At 44.5% G+C, this 18,758-nt stretch overlaps 1 protein-coding gene across 1 annotated transcript in view; it reads right to left on the reverse strand.

Moving 5' to 3' along the window:
• Positions 1–18,758, reverse strand: part of LOC109893343 (protein tweety homolog 3) — a 66,039-nt gene that overhangs the window by 25,962 nt on the left and 21,319 nt on the right. The window contains exons 3-5 of the mRNA XM_031827359.1: positions 1,998–2,109; positions 1,537–1,757; positions 368–463 (exon numbers count right to left, since the gene is read on the reverse strand). Coding sequence (XP_031683219.1) covers positions 368–463; positions 1,537–1,757; positions 1,998–2,109 — 429 coding nt within the window. The remainder of the gene's footprint in view (positions 1–367; positions 464–1,536; positions 1,758–1,997; positions 2,110–18,758) is intronic.

Genomic DNA, 18,758 nt, shown 5'->3' on the forward strand with positions numbered 1-18,758 from the left:
CTTGAAGCCTTAAAAAAAAGGATCTAACATACTTTCCTGCAGAGTGATCAAGAGTTGAGACAGAGGAATTTTCTGAGAGATTAGTTTTAATGCACGTGCCAAATGGACTGTGACTGGCTGACACTTTAGGAAGCGTGAATTCGTCTCACATAATCACAATGACAAGGCTGTTCAGCGTACAGTCAAAAGTAATTTGCAACGGGCGAACAAAGTGATACTTGAGATAAAACTTCTGACACGTTGGAGGCTTTCATTTTGTTTAAATAATCCAATAGCATGACAATTGCTATAAATATATGGCCCAGCAGAATATGGTCCCCCTCCCCACAGTTCTTTTTGGTTCACTCCCTCACATGGTAGGACTTACCCAATAAGTGTTCCCTTGGAGTTGCGAATGAGGCCAAACAGCACCAGCAGGCAGATGAGGATGTTGAAAAGCAGCAGGCCTAAGTAGCCCAGCCACCTGAAGTGGAAAACAACAATAACAACAGTCACGAACAACCACAAACACAACAGAACTATAGACGAACTGACTGAAGAAACCCCAACACCTGCTGACAAACGCAGCACAGTACAGCAAGAAGAAGTTATCTATGACCACTGTACAAATCACATTGGTACTGCTAAAGAAATCAAAAGGATACAAACATGGGGATGGCTTCAAACATACATCAAACAAGAAGGAGACGTGATCTGAAGACCACTCCCCCTGCGAGATGCTGAGGGAGGAAGTGTTTGAGATGTCGAGAGGAAGTAGCAGGGAGGGTCGGCTGCTGAATCAGACTGATTAAACTGTAAAGGCCTTTCCACTGTTGACTGCAGTCATCTCTGTTAACGACTTTCACATTCATACAGAGCCAACTTAATATCACTGACTGGCTGGCTGGACGGTCTCACCAGGAGACCAACTATCCAACTGTGAAATGTACTGAGGATATATAAACTATCTTACACTGCAGGGTTGTTAACACGAGTTACAGGAGGGAGGACTGTGTTGTGTGTTTCATCCAGTGTCTCCTCCCACTAAAATGGTTCATTTGAAGGGTTTCCCCAGAAAAATCTGAGGTCTCTTGTGGTTCATATTAGCCTTTTCTGAGTATCAACTGAGATGACTCTCTCTCTAAAGGGCCTAGCAGTGGAATTCTGCAGCACGACACCAGCATAAACATCAATCTACGAGGAATGACGTACTGTTCATGTAAACTGCTAATCCTCTAGTGCAGGATTCCTCTCAGAGTGGAAGCTGTGTAGTTCTGTTCACACTCCATTAAACCCATGTTGCTGTGAGCTCCTGTATGTAAATGAGGCAGCAGCAAAAGTAGCTAATAATAAAAACTCCCTAATACCCAACTTGAAATACAAGCAATGTATCATACAACATGACAGGAAAACAAACTCCAACTACATTCATCTACAATAGCCAAACGATGTACTAAAACAAACAGGCCTCGGTTCTGGTAATGGTTTTGGTGAACAATAGAAATTGTATGTCATGAGATGTCATATATTTAGTCTCCCAGTCTGCCCATCTCTCACCTGTACCAGTCGTAGAGCTCGATGTTGACGGCCAGCTCCTCCAGGGAGATGTCTCTGTTGCCCCAGAAGGGGATCTCCACCATCTGCCTCACCAGCTCGTCCAGCTGGCCCTGCAGCTTCTGGATGATAGACAGATAGTCTGTGTGCTTGGCGTACTGGCCCTCCAGCTGCCCCAGACTGCCATCCACCGTCTGCTTCAGGGAGCCCGTGCCGTCTGATACCTAGGTAGTAGGCACAGGGAGGGACACCCAAAGTCACAAACAACCCACTCCTTATGGGGATAGACAAAATCAATAGTGTTAATTATAATCGTATCTATTTGGGGTTAGCAGGGGAATCACTGCTCCTTATAGTGATCAACAGTATGATGACTTTGAATGGTGGGCCCAGCCCATGTTATGGCTGTGACAGTAGAGATTTTGCTGGGGTGTCATTGTTTCAATGGGAGTTCTGAGTATTACCAGTTTCTGCACTCCTGCCACCGTGCGGTTGGCGTGGCGCAGGGAGTACGTCAGCCTGTTCACGCCGTCACAGGTCTCGCCGTTCCCATAGAAACCAACAGCAATGCCGGCGCTGAAGGGAGACAAAGGGGAGGAGAGGAAGCGGTTAGGAGGAGGAAGAGGGGTCGGCACAGCACAGCAGACAGACAGACGGGGTAGGCGTGTGAACCCTGCATCAACCCTGCCAGGGATAGATGCTACTAAACAGGCAGCATTGAGCTACAGCAGAAAGCCTCCCTATACAGAGTCCATAGCAACCAAGAGGAATGGGTCAGCAATGCCCAGAACCCCACGCCAGAGCTAACAAAGGCTGCACTGACACAGGAGATCAACCCTTGCCCATTCATGGAGGCCGGAGATTATAGGGGGAGCCGCCCTGGCAATCACAAAGACATACTGCCTCCCAGCTAGTGCTAGACCAGTGGTTCCCAACCAGGAGTACCAGTAGCCCTCAGGGTACTTGGTCTATCCACAGGGGGTACTTGAGAAGACTCATGAGACCATAGGCCTACTGGTAAAATGCACATGAGGGGGTACTTCAGGGGTACTCCAGACAGAGAAAAATGCAGATGGTGGTACATTAACCAAAAAAGGTTGGGAACCACTGCGCTAGAGTGGTTCCCAAGTGGAATCAAATGCATTCGAGATGGCAACATACAACACTGAATGCGATTGAATTTTGCTCAACAGTGAAACCCAAGAAACTCAGTAGGAACTGAAGATCTGGTGAGAGAGGGACTGTTGCTCAATACATGTGGGGGGTAATCAATTGAATCAACAATGAGAATGATATCAGGGGGTAGCCTTGTCTAAGGAGGAGTTGTCACTACTTTGAACCTCTTTCCCCTTTGGGAAACAAATACCTCACCACCAGGGGTCACTACAGCATCTCTCTCTCTCTGTATTCAATTTGCTTATCGGCATGACGTAAAAATGTACATATTGCCAAAGCTTACTTTGGAGATTTACAATATTAACATAATTAAAATAATAAATATTCTCTCTCTAACTCCCTCCCATTGTGAGCAGTTCAATAGGCGTCACAATCACTGCCTCCCTGCTGACTGAGAGACTGCCGAGCCAGACAGCCAGCCCAAACAATAGCCTGATGACCATATGGTCACTCTCAGCTGAAGACATGCAAACTGGAGGAGCGTTCCATGTGTACAGCAGCTTGTTGAAGGACAGTCCATTAACAGTTCACACACACATCAGATGGAGGACAGGCTCCATGCAGAGTAACTAAAGTAAATAGGCCGATTACATGATGACATCATAAGGCAGTTGGAGGAACTGTACAAGCAAGATGGAAGGAGGCCCGAGGGCAGCGTATCAAAGGAGACGTTCTGGTCAAACAGACTGGCTTTTAACATTGTATTGCAGGATTTCAAAGCTTCACTGCCATTATCCTACAGTATGTATTTAAAGCAGGTACGTTCAGTTTTGGTTCTCAGACAGACGCCATCTAAGGCTATGGTTACATGGTTTCCTGCAGCCGTAGCAGAGTTCCCATCATTCCTGCAAGTCAATACATCTGCCAGGATGATCTGTATAGGGTGTGGGTCTGGGGTAAGGCCAAACAAAGGGTTCCTCTGGCATTGATAAACATCTAGCTTGTTCAACACTAATGGAGCCAAGACCAGGCCATTCCAGTAGTAACCAAAACTTTGAACATTTCAAAAGAGAAGTTTGAGTGTCATGCATGTAAGGCTGCAGCAATAACTAGGCTACATCAACAGAAACTAGGCTTACTCAACATAATGTCTCAGTTGAATTAGAGAATCTTCAAGGACAGATGAGGAGAATATCTCTGAACAAAGAGTCAAACTGAATTCTACGATGCAGCCACAGCAAGTGATATCACATTTTGATGCACCATCAATGACTTATGAAATTGCCATGGCAACCACTTTTGAGCAAAGTTAAAGCAGTACAATATGACAATTACCTCAGGGAGGGGAGGAAGAAGCAAAGTCAATCATTATAGACATAAGACAAGTTAAACTACTTCACAACAAACCTGGAGAAAAACATTCAATCATCCCCTGCGTAAAATCTATAGACAAAGTGTCGAAAGTGTTCCACAGGGATGCTGGCCCATGTTGATTCCAATGCTTCCCACAGTTGTGTCAAGTTGTGTCAAGAACAAACCGTTCTTGACACAAACCGGTGCACCTGGCACCAAGTACCATACCTGCTCAAAAGGCACTTAAATCTTTTGTCTTGCCAATTCACCTTCAATGGCACACATACACAATCCACGTCTCAATTGTCTTTAGGTTTAAAAATCGTCCTTTAACCTGTTGCCTCCCCTTCGTCTACACTGATTGAAGTGGATTTTATAAGTGACATCAATAAGGGATCATAGGCTGACCAGGTGAAAGCTATGTCATGGAAAGTGCAGGTGTTCTTAATGTTTTGTACCCTCAGTGTATATTGTGAAGACTAAGCTGATCTAGCCCTCCTACGCGGTCTAGACATCTTGTGAAAAAAAAAACGACTTCAACGAACCACCCTACCAGTAAGATACATAATAAATGTTCACCCCCCCCCCCCCCATAAAACCAAGCAGTGAATTTGAAGCTCAGGTCTTTACTGTTTATTTAATTTTTTAAAGCAGGTCTTAACTCTTCATGCCTGTGACATAACATCCCCAGTCCTTTACACAAGAGCATCTGATGTCAGAGGGGATTAAATCAAATGTCATGTTGACAAGGGAAACACCTCCTGTTAAAATGGGAGCCAGTCCACTCCTCTTCACCCTGCAGCCAATGAGTGGATGGGATTGGCCATTTCCTGAACTGCTGCTAGCTAGGGCAATCTCTTCCTCTCATACTCTGAGGGATGGAAAGGTGAGCTGGAACAAAGCACATCTCCCTCTGGGGACTGGTAAACTGGTGGAAACTTAGAACAGGAAACACAGCCAGAGATTAAATACACAACAACCCCACTAGTTTGTTGGTTTAGTGTTCTCTTCGACCACCCTGATAGTTTAGGAGTTTGTAATGTTTTCTAGACACATCCAGTTTGTGTCGTTCATATTAAACCCCTGTGCCGTTTCACAGAAATGTACAGAGCGTTGTTGTTCCTCTCACTGTAAGGTCAGTGATTCAGGACTGACAAAGCAGCAAGACAACGTCTTAAGTGCTTTATGTTTAGGTGTTCACAAAGAAAACGCCAGAAATGACATATCCGAGTTCCATCTCCCTGTCATCGACCAGCACAGTGAGTTTACAGCAGGCTGAAGACAAACCAGAAAGATGTTATCGCACACTTAATGTCAAGCCTAAAAACGGATTTACATGAAAGGCAGTTCTGCTTCCTAGGCTCTTGCCTGGGATTTCCATCATCTTTAATTATGCAAGCAGCAACAACTCCTTTAATCTCGACAACCTCAAGTTTCACAGCCAAAACGTAACAAAGTGACAGAAGATGGGCATGTGACTGCGAGGACTCCCTCAAATCATGAGCTTTGTGCAAGACTTCAGTAAAACAAAATTGCAGAGATTCTCTCAAGTTTCATGACAGTCGGACCATAAACTTACACTGCCTGTCTTTCACGTGGCATTAAACTGAATTTGATATTCCACATGCGGCATTTTTACTCATTGCTCTAATCCCCCACGCTCTCACCACACACACGACGATGACACACAGGGAGAGAGTAATTGTCATGCAGCCCACATGCTCATCAAGTCTCCATGCTTTTGTGAGCCGCTCTGCAGTGATTTCAGCTGAATCCAACAAGATGGCTCTGAGCTGATCCAACTCATGGGGAGTGAAAACAGGATTCAGCGAAGCCCAGAGTTAAAATGGATGTGACAAAAACAGGAAGATTCCACAATTGAGTCAGCAAAAAGCTCATGCTTGGATTTCACAAGTTCTCCCATATAAATGAACTCTTTATTGGGGATATGGAAGCGTTTCTCTCTTGGGCGTCATCCATTCGTAAGACATTACTCCGTTTTCAGTACGTGTGGGAGTTCTTTGCTCTGCTCTCAGGTTGTTCTTCCCTTTCTCATGACTCCTCTGAGACTGTATGCTAATACAAGTATCTGGCCTAACAGTCAAATCCCAGAGGATTACTTACATAGTATTATTATACATTTTTTATTTATTTATTTAACCTTTATTTAACTAGGCAACAAATTCTTATTTACTATGATGGCCTCTCATCTATACATGAGAGAATAGGCTTTGTTTTCAGACAGATACGGAGCGGAATTTTTTTTTAGGCTGTGTTCTCACACCTCCACAATGCTGAACATAAACTGCACAAAGCAGATGGTTGGATTCTTAAAAAAGGTGTCCATTTATTTGGGTGGATCCATGAAGAGCCGAGGCCTCTTTTTCCATGTGGTCTACAGGTGAACAGGAAAACATTGAAAAAGATAATGAGCAGAAGATATCGGCCCTTTTTAATGTCTATCTGTCTGTCCTTCCTTCTCCTGTCACTTGCCATGAGGCCATTTTGCTCTGCGTTTGTGGCTGCTTTCCCATTTCCGCTTTGATCATCTATGTACGAGCTACAGACAGTGACTGTCCACAGTTTGCGGTCTGTGTGTCCATCTGTCCGTCCCTAGATGAGCAGATCGACTTCCATTTCAGCACCTTGAGACTCCTGGCTGGGCCTCTGTGTAGACAATGATGCCATGACCTGAGAAGTACTAAACAAAGAGAGGAAACAGACTAAACTGTTTACTTGTTTGGGTGGCCTGGGGGCTGAACCCACAACACAAAGGTCATGTTTTCTAAATTACAGCTGAAGGAGCCGTTTCCTCATCCTCCCAAATCTTTATTGGCAGATTATTAAACACACAACAAAGTGCATGACAGTTAAGATTCTCTGTTACAAAACCATCCACTACTTGGTTACTGTTTATGATTAATGGCAGACCGGATTTGTTTTCTCCCCCTCCAAAAAGGCTTCCATGCACAGACTAGGGATGGGCATTTGAAATATTTTCACTATTCGAAAAAATGTGTTAAATATCGGATATCCGGATAGTCGAAATACATGTGTTTTTTGTAAAACTGTTTGCTGCTGCAGCAAACAGGGGGGGGGGGGGGGGGGGGGGGGTGGTCAGTGTGTGAGAGACCACGTTCCCCTTCCTTGTCTACAAGTACAACAACTCCTAGCCCAGAGTGGAACTCAGGACTAAGCTTATAATGTATGACATAACCTTGAGAGTTATGTCCCACCCCGCTGTGGGGTGGTGGAAGGGGTGGTGGTGGCATCAAACTATTTGATTGAACACTATCTTGGGCAAGGCTGGGCCATGCACAAGGCAACCTTTCCATCAGAACCATCTACCGATTACAGATACAGTCCAACGCGGGACAGGTGCTGCTATAACAGGCACAGTCATTGGCAGAGTACTAATCTCTCACGCTTCTCCTATGTAATGCCCTACAATGGAACATTAACGGCGAGCTTCAGATTAAAAAAGTCTAACTTCCGTCGTTTTCTATTCCTTTATGCATTGATTAGAAATGTCCCCACTCACCTACTAGGCTACATATCTAGCCTCTGACTGTAGTGCAGCTTTGATTGGCTCACAATAAACCAAATCCAACTTTATTTGTCACACGCGCTGAATACAACAAGTGTAGACTTTACCGTGAAATGCTTACTTACAAGCCCTTAACCAACAGTGCAGTTCAAGACGAAGAAAATATTTACCAAGTAGACTAAAATAAAAAGTAACAATAAGAATAACAAGGCTGTATACACCGGTACCAAGTCAGTGTGCAGGGGTACAGGCTAGGTTGAGGTAATCTGTACATGTAGGTGGGGGCGAAGTGACTATGCATAGATAACAAACAAACAGCGAGTAGCAGTGTACAAAAAGGGGGGGGGGGGGGGGTCAATGTAAATAGTCCGGTGGCAATTTTATGAATTGATCAGCAGTCTTATGGCTTGGGGGTAGAAGCTGTTAAGAAGCCTTTTGGTCCTAGACTTGGCGCTCTGGTACCGCTTGCCGTGCGGTAGCACAGAAAACAGTCTATGACTTGTGTGACTGGGGTCTTTGACAATTTTATGGGCTTTCCTCTGACACCGCCTATTATATAGGTCCTGGATGGCAGGAAGCTTGGCCCCAGTGATGTACTGGGCCATTCGCACTACCCTCTGTAGTGCCATACGGCCAGATGCCGAGCAGTTGCCATACCAGGCGGTGATGCAACCGCTCAGGATGCTCTCAATGGTGCAGCTGTAGAACCATTTGAGGATCTGCGGACCCATGCCAAATCTTTTCCGTCTCCTGAGGGGGAAAAGGTGTTGTCGTGCCCTCTTCACAACTGTCTTGGTATGTTTGGACCATGATAGTTCGTTGGTGATGTGGACACCAAGCAAACTTAATGATGGTGTTGGAGTTGTGTTTGTACACGCAGTCGTGGGTGAACAGGGAATACAGGAGGGGACTAAGTACACACTCCTGAGGGGCCCCAGTGTTAAGAATCAGCGTGGCAGACGTGTTGTGGCCTACTCTTACCACCTGGGTGCAGCCCGTTGCAGTTGCAGAGGGAGGTGTTTAGTCCCAGAGTCCTTAGCTTAGTGATGAGCTTCGTGGGCACTATGGTGTTGAATGCTGAGCTGTAGTCAATGAACAGAATTTTCACATAGGTGTTCCTTTTGTCCAGGTGAGAAAGGGCAGTGTGGAGTGCGATTGAGATTTTGTCATCTGTGGATCTGTTGGGGTGGTAGGCAAATTGGAGTGGGTCTAGGGTGTCCGGGAGGATGTTGTTGATGTGAGCCATGACCAGACTTTCAAAGCACTTCATGGCTACAGACGTGAGTGCCATGGGGCGGTAGTCATTTAGGCAGGTTACCTTCGTTTCCTTGCGCACAGGGACAATGGTTGTTTGCTTGAAACATGTAGGTATTACAGACTCAAGTCAGGGAGAGGTTGAAAATGTCAGTGACACTTGACAGTTAACCTGCCCATGCTTTGAGTACATGTCCTGGTAATCCATCTGGCCCAGCGGCTTTGTGAATGTTGACCTGTTTAAAGGTTTTGTTCACATCGCCTACCGATTTACACGTGTGAAATGTGTGAAGGCTACCAGTGTGTCTTTTTTAATATTAATGTGTCAAACAAAGTTTGTTGTTTTATTAAATGAAGAATGTCAAATGTCACGGTATTTACTTGTATGTAGTAATGTCACTTCATGGATCATTTTAGTTAATTCAGACAAAGCCTTTTCAATGTTAAAATAGGCCTACACATGTACACTCGCAATAATCATGTACACTCGCGATAATCAAATACTAATACTAACGTCCGTTCGATTAACCGGGCCCATCCCTAGCACAGACCACATGAATTACACAATAGCATTAAGCACAGAGAGTAGTCTTGTTCAATTCATGATAGTGTCGCTGCTTATTATGGGTTGTGCTCCTTCCCAATGGAGAGAGACCCTGTCATAGCCTGTGAAAGGAGGGTAGGGCGAAGAGAGTTTGATGAATCTCTTCTCTCTACAAGCATAGATGGGAGTCGATAAGACTCCCACAGCCGGGAAGAAATATTTTCAGCTGCCTGGGCCTGCAGAGACTTGCATCATGTGGATGGATTTGTTCTCACAGGAGGGGCAGGGCAGGAGAGGCGGGCAGAGAGACTCCAGAAGCTCACTGTTAAGACAGCGACAGGTGCAGATGGTCAATACTCACTGGGGTTCAGGGAGGACAGATATCCATCATTCAGATTCAGCCAGAGATGCAATTACAGTTCAGGGAGAGGTACCATCCTCCATCTGGGTCCCAGCGCCTTGAAAACAGAAGGCTGGGAAGTGCCTATCCCACAGACGGATGGAGGGAGACTGAGGTGAGAAGATGAAAAACCTTTCATCAGTCATAAATACTGGGCTGTGCCCCAGACACTACAGAGTGGCCATTCTGGCCAATAGCTTTGTCTTAAGAGATCACTCACAAAGGGGCTGCATAATTCTAGGTAGATTATTTTGACAGACAGCACTGTACATTCACTTATCTGTCACTGCCACTCAGAACATGACCCTTTGTGAGACCCAGGGATTCCAAAGCTTGTCTGTGTGACTGTGGTGGACTAGCCTGTTGATATTCCAGACAGCCGTGTAAATTATTGGTTGGGAGGGACTCCAGAAGGAAGGACTCAAAAACAGACAAGAGTTTGGTCTGGTTTCCCACTGTACTAGACACAGAGCTACTCTTTGATAGTGAAAGGGTATATCGTCCTTAGCATTTACCCCAATGTGATACTTTGCCATCCCATTGAAGTATACTGTACAAAAATATAAAAAGCAACATTTCAAAGATTTTACTGAGTTACAGTTCATAGAAGGAAAATGGTCAATTGAAATAAATAATCTATAGATTTCACATGACTGGGCAGGGGCGCAGTCATGGGAGCCATGCTCAGCCAATCAGAATGAGTTTTTCCCCACAAAAGGGCTTTATTACAGGCATAAATACAGCATGGTACTGACAAATTCTATAAAACGTTGTTGGAGGCGGCTTATGGTAGAGAAATTAACATTACATTCTCTGGCAACAGCTCTGTTGGACATTCCTGCAGTCAGCATGCCAATTGCACACTCCCTCAAAGCTTGAGACATCTGTGGCATTGTGTTGTGTGACGAAACTGCACATTTTAGAGTGGCCTTATATTGTCTCCAGCACAAGGTGCACCTGTGTAATGACCATGCTGTTTAAATCAGCTTCTTGATATGTTATGGCAAAGGTGAAATGCTCACTCACAGGGATGTACACAAATTTGTGCACAATATTTGAGAGAAATAATCTTTGTGTGTATGGAAAATATCTGGGATCTTGTATTTCTGTACACTTTACACGTTGCGTTTACATTTTGTCCAGTATAGTATGCCATCTAGTGTGATTAGTTCCGCAAGATTGACACTTTGCAGAATTCTTGGGGTAGCCTAATTCCTGAAAATACACCACAATATTATTGTCATTCAAAGGGTTCTAACGGAAAACCACCAGAGTCCTTGAGTATCCCTCTGCCTGCTCTGAGCCAGAGCCCTGCCTGCGCTGAGCCAGCCCCTCTGGGTCTTCTTCTGTGTCCTAAGTTGGCTTCTGAGATGATGTTGCCATGGAAACTACAGTGGGAGCTCATTTGTCACATGATTTCAGTTTGAATGTGAGAAATCCTTTGTTTTCCTAACTTTTTCGTTACTTTCCAATACATTGCTGGAGGACTTCCTGCAGAGACGAGGCCTCACGGTTATCACGTCTATCCCAGAGAATAGGGGCGTTGGCATGGTGTTTGGTAAGGAACCAACATTTCAGACAGAGACGCTGAAAACTGGCATGATTCTACAGCAATGCTGACTGCAGTGCAGCGCAGGAACTTGCATATACCAATGATAAAATTAAAGCCTAAATATGGCTGGCCATTAAACCAGTTGTGGTTCAGCCTAGAGCTGTTCAACAGCTGACTTACCTTGTTAACTTCTTCGATATAGGGGGCACTCTTAATTTTTGGATAAAAAAATGTTCCCGTTTAAAAACAAGATATTTTGTCACGAAAAGATGCTCGACTGTGCATATAATTGACAGCTTTGGAGAGAAAACACTGACGTTTCCAAAACGGCAAAGATATTATCTGTGAGTGCCACAGAACTGATGCTACAGGCAAAACCAAGATGAAATTTCAAACAGGAAGTGCCCCAGATTTTGAAGGCGCTGTGTTCCAATGTCTCCTTATATGGCTGTGAATGCGCCAGGAATGAGCTTACACTGTCGTTTCCCCAAGGTGTCTGCAGCATTGTGACGTATTTGTAGGCATATCATTGGAAGATTGACCATTTTACACTACATCTACCAGGTGCTCGCTTGGTATCCTCCGTCGCAATTATTGCGTAATCTCCAACTGCATGTATTTTTCCATTTGCTTCCGAGGAGAAACCCAACTGCCACGAATGATTTATCATCGAATAGATATGTGAAAAACACCTTGAGGATTGATTCTAAACAACGTTTGCCATGTTTCTAGTGAAGTGCATTTTCAGCAATTTTATATATTTCAATTATGGTGAATAAATCAGGAAAAGCTAAAACAAAGTCTAGATATACAGATGTAACCCAAATTATAGAAGAAATTGATAGAGAAAGCGAGACAGAGTTGCTTCAGGAAGCTGAATCTTTCAGCGAGGCAAGTTTTGACTCCCAGGCGGAAGACATGTTTCTGTACGGAGAGGATGCCATGCTGGACTGGTAAAACCTTATCATGCTAATGTCGTTGTTTGAAATTAATATAAAATATAATTTATGAGATTTTTTGTTGTTGAGATTATTTTATTTGCAATATATACAAATATCATCAGTAATGAAATGTGTAAGGTACACATTGGCTATACATTGTGTGTGTGTGTGTGATATTCTTTACATTTATTTTATAGAAACATGGAATGGAACAGCACTTCACCATAGTGATTATGTTCCCTGTACTCTATATAGTACATCTGTTTATTTTACGTGTTGATACAGGGCTCATACGTTAAAGTATTCTTACTGAAACAATTATTTTTCCCACTGTGGCAGCGATTCTGATTATGCGCCACCAATGTCTAGGTGTCCATCCCCCTCTGAAGCTTGTTCATCCAGCAGGACCCCTGCTGTCACTGGCTCCACACCTACCCTGCCATCTAGAGGTTTGAAGTCAGTGACAAAGAAGCGGAGGTGGGGAAGACAGAAACCCGCAGACAGAGGGCCGTTGACACTGTGTTGGAAGATGTGGAACCAATTCCAACAGATTTTAGACCAAAAAAGCAGCCAGGACCTCAACTAGACATGACTGCAAAGTACAGCCCCCTTCAACTTTTTCAACTGTTTTTCACCTCGTCAGTTGTTGATTCCCTGGTGGCGAACACCAATAAGTACGGGGCTAAGAAGCAGGCAGGAAAGAAAGAGGTATGGAAGACCATTTCCATGTCAGACCTTTTCTGCTTTCTTTCACTGGTCATTTACATGGGGCTGGTGAAGTTGAAAACTCTGAGGGACTACTGGAAAACATCAGCTCTCTATCAACTGCCTTTCCCCACCACTGTCATGTCTTCTAAAAGGTTTCTGACTATCTCACGGGCGCTTCACATCAGTGACCCAGAAGTTGATGGGGAGAATGACAAGAAGAGAGGCACCGCAAGGTTTGATAGGTTTGATTTTGCAGAGCCTCTCTACCCCAGCATCGTTGAGGCCTGCAAAACCTACTTTCAGCCTGCCCAGAACCTGTTCATCGATGAGAGGATGGTAGCCTCAAAGGCCAGAATCAGCATCAGACAGTACATGCGTAACAAACCAACCAAATGGGGTTACAAACTGTTTGTTTTGGAAGATTCTGGGTGTGCCAACACTTGTAATTTTTGTGTTTATGAGGGGATAAACAGTTTTGCTACCGGTAATGGACTGAGTTATGATTCCGTTATGGAGTTATTGGATTTTCAACTGCTGGGGAAGGGCTACAAACTGTTTGTGGACAACTTCTACACAAGCCCTACCTTGTTCACAGAGCTGAGGAAGCGGGAAGTGTGGGCTTGTGGCACCATTCAGACCAACAGAGAGGGCTTTCCAAAAACAAAGGTGAACAACATGCCTAAGCGGGCTGAGCGGGGTACCATGAGATGGATTCGTGAAGATGGGCTGCTCTTTGTAAAGTGGATGGATCCCAGAGAGGTGGTCATGTGCACAACTATCCACAAGTCCTCCAGTTGCGATCACGTCATCAGGCGTGTGAAGGATGGTAGCGGGGCATGGACCACAAAAAATGTCCCCGTTCCAGCTGCTGTGAAGGACTACAACAAGGGCATGGGAGGTAGGATATGATACTACAATGTTCTCCACAAGACCATGAAATGGTACAAGACATTTTTCTATAATTTCATTGACATTGCTGTGGTGAATTCCTTCATCCTGCAGAAGGAAATGGTCAAGAGCTGTGGACAGCCCCCCATCTCACAGCTAGCCATCAGGGAGCTGCTCATCCAGGAGCTTGCTTGCTACAGCAAGTCCACTGTAGCACCTTCTGTCCCCTCTACCTCTGTCCCTTCTGCTCCAACCAGTGGTGTTCACCTGACCAGATTCATCTCTGCAGGCATGAATGTGCCTCAGGGCAAAAAGGGCACAGTAGGGAGATGCCGTTGTTCCTTTGAAACAGGAAATGCCCCATCACCTGCACCACCTGTTCAGTAAGCCTCTGCTTTACACCAAAAATAGACTGCTATGGGCCATGGCAGGGCCATAGTTACTCTTGTTATTTTTATTTATAAATATATATATATATATTTTTTAATATATATTTTTGGGGTGTGTGTGTTAGAATAGCATTTATGTATTTTGTATATAGTTCTTTCTTCAAATTGAATCACTGTACCAATTTGGCCACTTGGGTACATTTGTGTGGGACACCTGGGTGACTTCATGCTCAATGTCATGTAGCTCACTCATTTTTGACGTTTTTTTTCTTCTACCAGATCTATTGGTGTTAAATTCCCCTACATTCAATTAACATTTCCACAAACTTCAGATGTTTCCATTCAAATGATACCAAGAATATGCATATCCTTGCCTCTGGGGCTGAGCTACAGGCAGTTAGATTAGGGTATGTCTTCAGGAGGAAATTGAGAACAAGGAATGCAGCCGTAACAGGTTAACTTGGGTCAAACGTTTCAGGTAGCCTTCCACAAGCTTCTCACTATAAGTTGGGTGAATTTTGGCCCATTTCTCCTGACAGAGTTGGTGTAACTGAGTCAGGTTTGTAGGGCTCCTTGCACCACAAGATTTTTCAGTTGTGCCCAAAAATGTTCTATTGGATTGGGGTCAGGGCTGTGTGATGGCCACTCCAATACCTTGACTTTGTTGTCCTTAAGCCATTTTGCCACAACTTTGGAAGTATGCTTGGGGTCATTGTCCATTTGGAAGACCCATTTGCGACCAAGCTTTAACTTCCTGACTGATGTCTTGAGATGTTGCTTCAATATATCCACATCATTTTCCTGAAGTGCACCAGTCCCTCCTGCAGAAAAGCACCCCCAAAACATGATGCTGCCACCCTGCCCTGCTTCATGGTCGGGATGGTGTTCTTCGGCTTGCAAGCATCCCCCTTTTTCCTCCAAACATAACGATGGTCATTATGGCCAAACAGTTGTATTTTTGTTTCATCAGACCAAAAGACATTTCTCCAAAAAGTACGATCTTTGCCTCCATGTGCAGTTGCAAACCGTAGTCTGGCTCTTTTAAAATTTTAATTTTATTTTTTAAATGGGGGCTTTGGGGCAGTTGCATCTTCCTTGCTAAGTGGCCTTTCAGGTTATGTCGATATAGGACTCGTTTTACTGTGGATATATACTTTTGTACCTGTTTCCTCCAGCATCTTCACAAGGTCCTTTGCTACTGGGATTGATTTGCACTTTTTGCACCAAAGGACGTTCATCTCTAGGAGACAGAACGCGTCTCCTTCCTTAGCGGTGTGACGGCTGCGTGGTCCCATGGTGTTTATACTGGCATACTATTGTTTGTACAGATTAATGTGGTACCTTCAGGTGTTTGGAAATTGCTCCCAAGGATGAACCAGACTCGTCTACAATTTGAAGTCTTGGCTGATTTCTTTGGATTTTTCCATGATGTCAAGCAAAGAGGCACTGAGTTTGAAGGTAGGCCTTGAAATACATCCACAGGTACACCTCCAATTGACTCAAATGATGTCAATTAGCCTATCAGAAGCTTCTAAAGCCATGAAACCTTTTCTGGAATTTTTTAAGCTATTTAAAAAAGGCACAGTCAACTTCGTGTATGTAAACTTCTGACCCACTGGAATTGTGATACAGTGAATTATAAGTGAAATAATCTGTCTGTAAACAGTTGTTGGAAAAATTACTTGTGTCATGCACAAAGTAGCTGTCATAACAGACTTGCGAAATCTATAGTTTGTTAACAAGAAATTTGTGTAGTGGTTGAAAAATAAGTTAATGACCTAAGTGTGTGTCAACTTCCAACTTCAACTGTAAGTAGTTAGATAACCTAGACTAAGAAAGGAAAGCTAACAGCCTAGATACAAAAAAGTAGCTGTGATTGAGGATTATTTAATTTGAGGCAGACTGCAGAAAGTATCTAGTAGAGGGATTTTTAACTTTTAACCCTGTGCACCTCTCATTCTCTGCTTGAGTAGATGCTAGATTGTTTTAAAAATGTGAACACCAGATGGGAAGGGGTTAACACTAAGCAGCACGCGCCCAAGTAGCCTACCCTCCAATTGAGAGCTTCAATGAAGTAAGCAGAAGATTAGTTCTAAAAATACCACCATCTCACCACAGTAGTTAGACACTAAACCAGCAGCAGCAGCTTTCAGATGCTACAAGATACCAAACTACATCCCTTCCACTGCAGAGAAATTGTTTGCCTACACAAAAACAGAATCATTTCTCAAAGGGATTAAATTTAAGGGTCAGTGTTTAGAAGAATTGTGGGGGTCCTGTCTGTCATCCCCAGACTACAGCATTCAACCCATGGGTTTGTGAAGTCCAATGTCAAATGAAGATCTGCTCTTGCATCCTCAGTTCAGAAGGGGAGAGATATAAACAACAATAAAAGTGGCATCTGACAGTGTGTGTGTGTCAAATACCTCCTGTGTCGATTATGAGTTTGGAGACAGGTCACAGTTCTGCTCTCCTTAGAGCACAGCCTCCAGCAGAGTAAACTATCCATCAATTCTAGGGGTGTAACAGTTCACCAAACCCACGGTTCGGTACGTGTTGCGGTTTTGGAGTCACGTTTCAGTATGGTTTCGGTACAGTGGGAAAATTAAATGCTGTTCACAATGTTCAGCATTCACAATGTTCCTGGCATTGTCTGTTGTGACAGAACTGTTATGTTGGGCCTCTCAAGCTTCCACTCTGATGTTGCGTTTCGAACTATGTGAGAGGTGGGAATGTACCTGTTGGAGGGCCATTCAAGTGGATTTTTCCCAGTCCTATATACACTGCTCAAAAAAATTAAGGGAACACTTAAACAACACAATGTAACTCCAAGTCAATCACACTTCTGTGAAATCAAACTGTCCACTTAGGAGGCAACACTGATTGACAATACATTTCACATGCTGTTGTGCAAATGGAATAGACAACAGGTGAAAATTATAGGCAATTAGCAAGACACCCCCAATAAAGGAGTGGTTCTGCATGTGGTGACCACAGACCACTTCTCAGTTCCTATGCTTCCTGGCTGATGTTTTGGTCACTTTTGAATGCTGGCGGTGCTTTCACTCTAGTGGTAGCATGAGACGGAGTCTACAACCCACACAAGTGGCTCAGGTAGTGCAGCTCATCCAGGATGGAACATCAATGCGAGCTGTGGCAGGAGACGTGGAGGAGGCCATAGGAGGGCAACAACCCAGCAGCAGGACTGCTACCTCCGCCTTTGTGCAAGGAGGAGCAGGAGGAGCACTGCCAGAGCCCTGCAAAATGACCTCCAGCAGGCCACAAATGTGCATGTGTCTGCTCAAACGGTCAGAAACAGACTCCATGAGGGTGGTATGAGGGCCCGACGTCCACAGGTGGGGGTTGTGCTTACAGCCCAATACCGTGCAGGACGTTTGGCATTTGCCAGAGAACACCAAGATTGGCAAATTTGCCACTGGCGCCCTGTGCTCTTCACAGATGAAAGCAGGTTCACACTGAGCACGTGACAGTCTGGAGACGCCGTGGAGAACGTTCTGCTGCCTGCAACATCCTCCAGTATGACCGGTTTGGTGGTGGGTCAGTCATGGTGTGGGGTGGCATTTCTTTTGGGAGCCGCACAGCCCTCCGTGTGCTCGCCAGAGGTAGCCTGACTGCCATTAGGTACCGAGATAGGATCCTCAGACCCCTTGTGAGACCATTTGCTGGTGCGGTTGGCCCTGGGTTCCTCCTAATGCAAGACAATGCTAGACCTCATGTGGCTGGAGTGTGTCAGCAGTTCCTGCAAGAGGAAGGCATTGATGCTATGGACTGACCCGCCCGTTCCCCAGACATGAATCCAATTGAGCACATCTGGGACATCATGTCTCGCTCCATCCACCAATGCCACGTTACACCACAGACTGTCCAGGATTTGGCGGATGCTTTAGTCCAGGTCTGGGAGGAGATCCCTCAGGAGACCATCCGCCACCTCATCAGGGCATGCCTAGGCATTGTAGGGAGGTCATACAGGCATGTGGAGGCCACACACACTACTGAGCCTCATTTTGACTTGTTTTAAGGACATTACATCAAAGTTGGATCAGCCTGTAGTGTGGTTTTCCACTTTAATTTGGAGTGCAACTCCAAATCCAGACCTCCATGGGTTGATAAATTTGATTTCCGTTGATCATTTTTGTGTGATTTTGTTGTCAGCACATTCAACTATGTAAAGAAAAAAGTATTTAATAAGAATATTTCATTCATTCAGATCTAGGATGTGTTATTTTAGTGTTCCCTTTATTTTTTTGAGCAGTGTATATAAAATGTACCCTTCCCTCTTGGTTATGAACGCACCATGATAGTTGCTCGAGCACTTTTATGAGTGGCTGAAACCTCCCATTCTCAACCACCATCAATGGTCGCATGTCCGCAGCTATAAACCGAAGACTGGTAGACTGTTTATTTTTTACAATCGCTCTTGTAATTTCTTTGGCCAGGTCAGAATCAGCTGCCAAAGAATGCTTGAATGCAGAGGGGAGACGATGTTGTTGTTATTATTATTTCTTAGCGTTT

The sequence above is a fragment of the Oncorhynchus kisutch genome, linkage group LG6, assembly GCF_002021735.2.
Source record: "Oncorhynchus kisutch isolate 150728-3 linkage group LG6, Okis_V2, whole genome shotgun sequence".
Classification (NCBI taxonomy): Eukaryota; Metazoa; Chordata; class Actinopteri; order Salmoniformes; family Salmonidae; genus Oncorhynchus; species Oncorhynchus kisutch.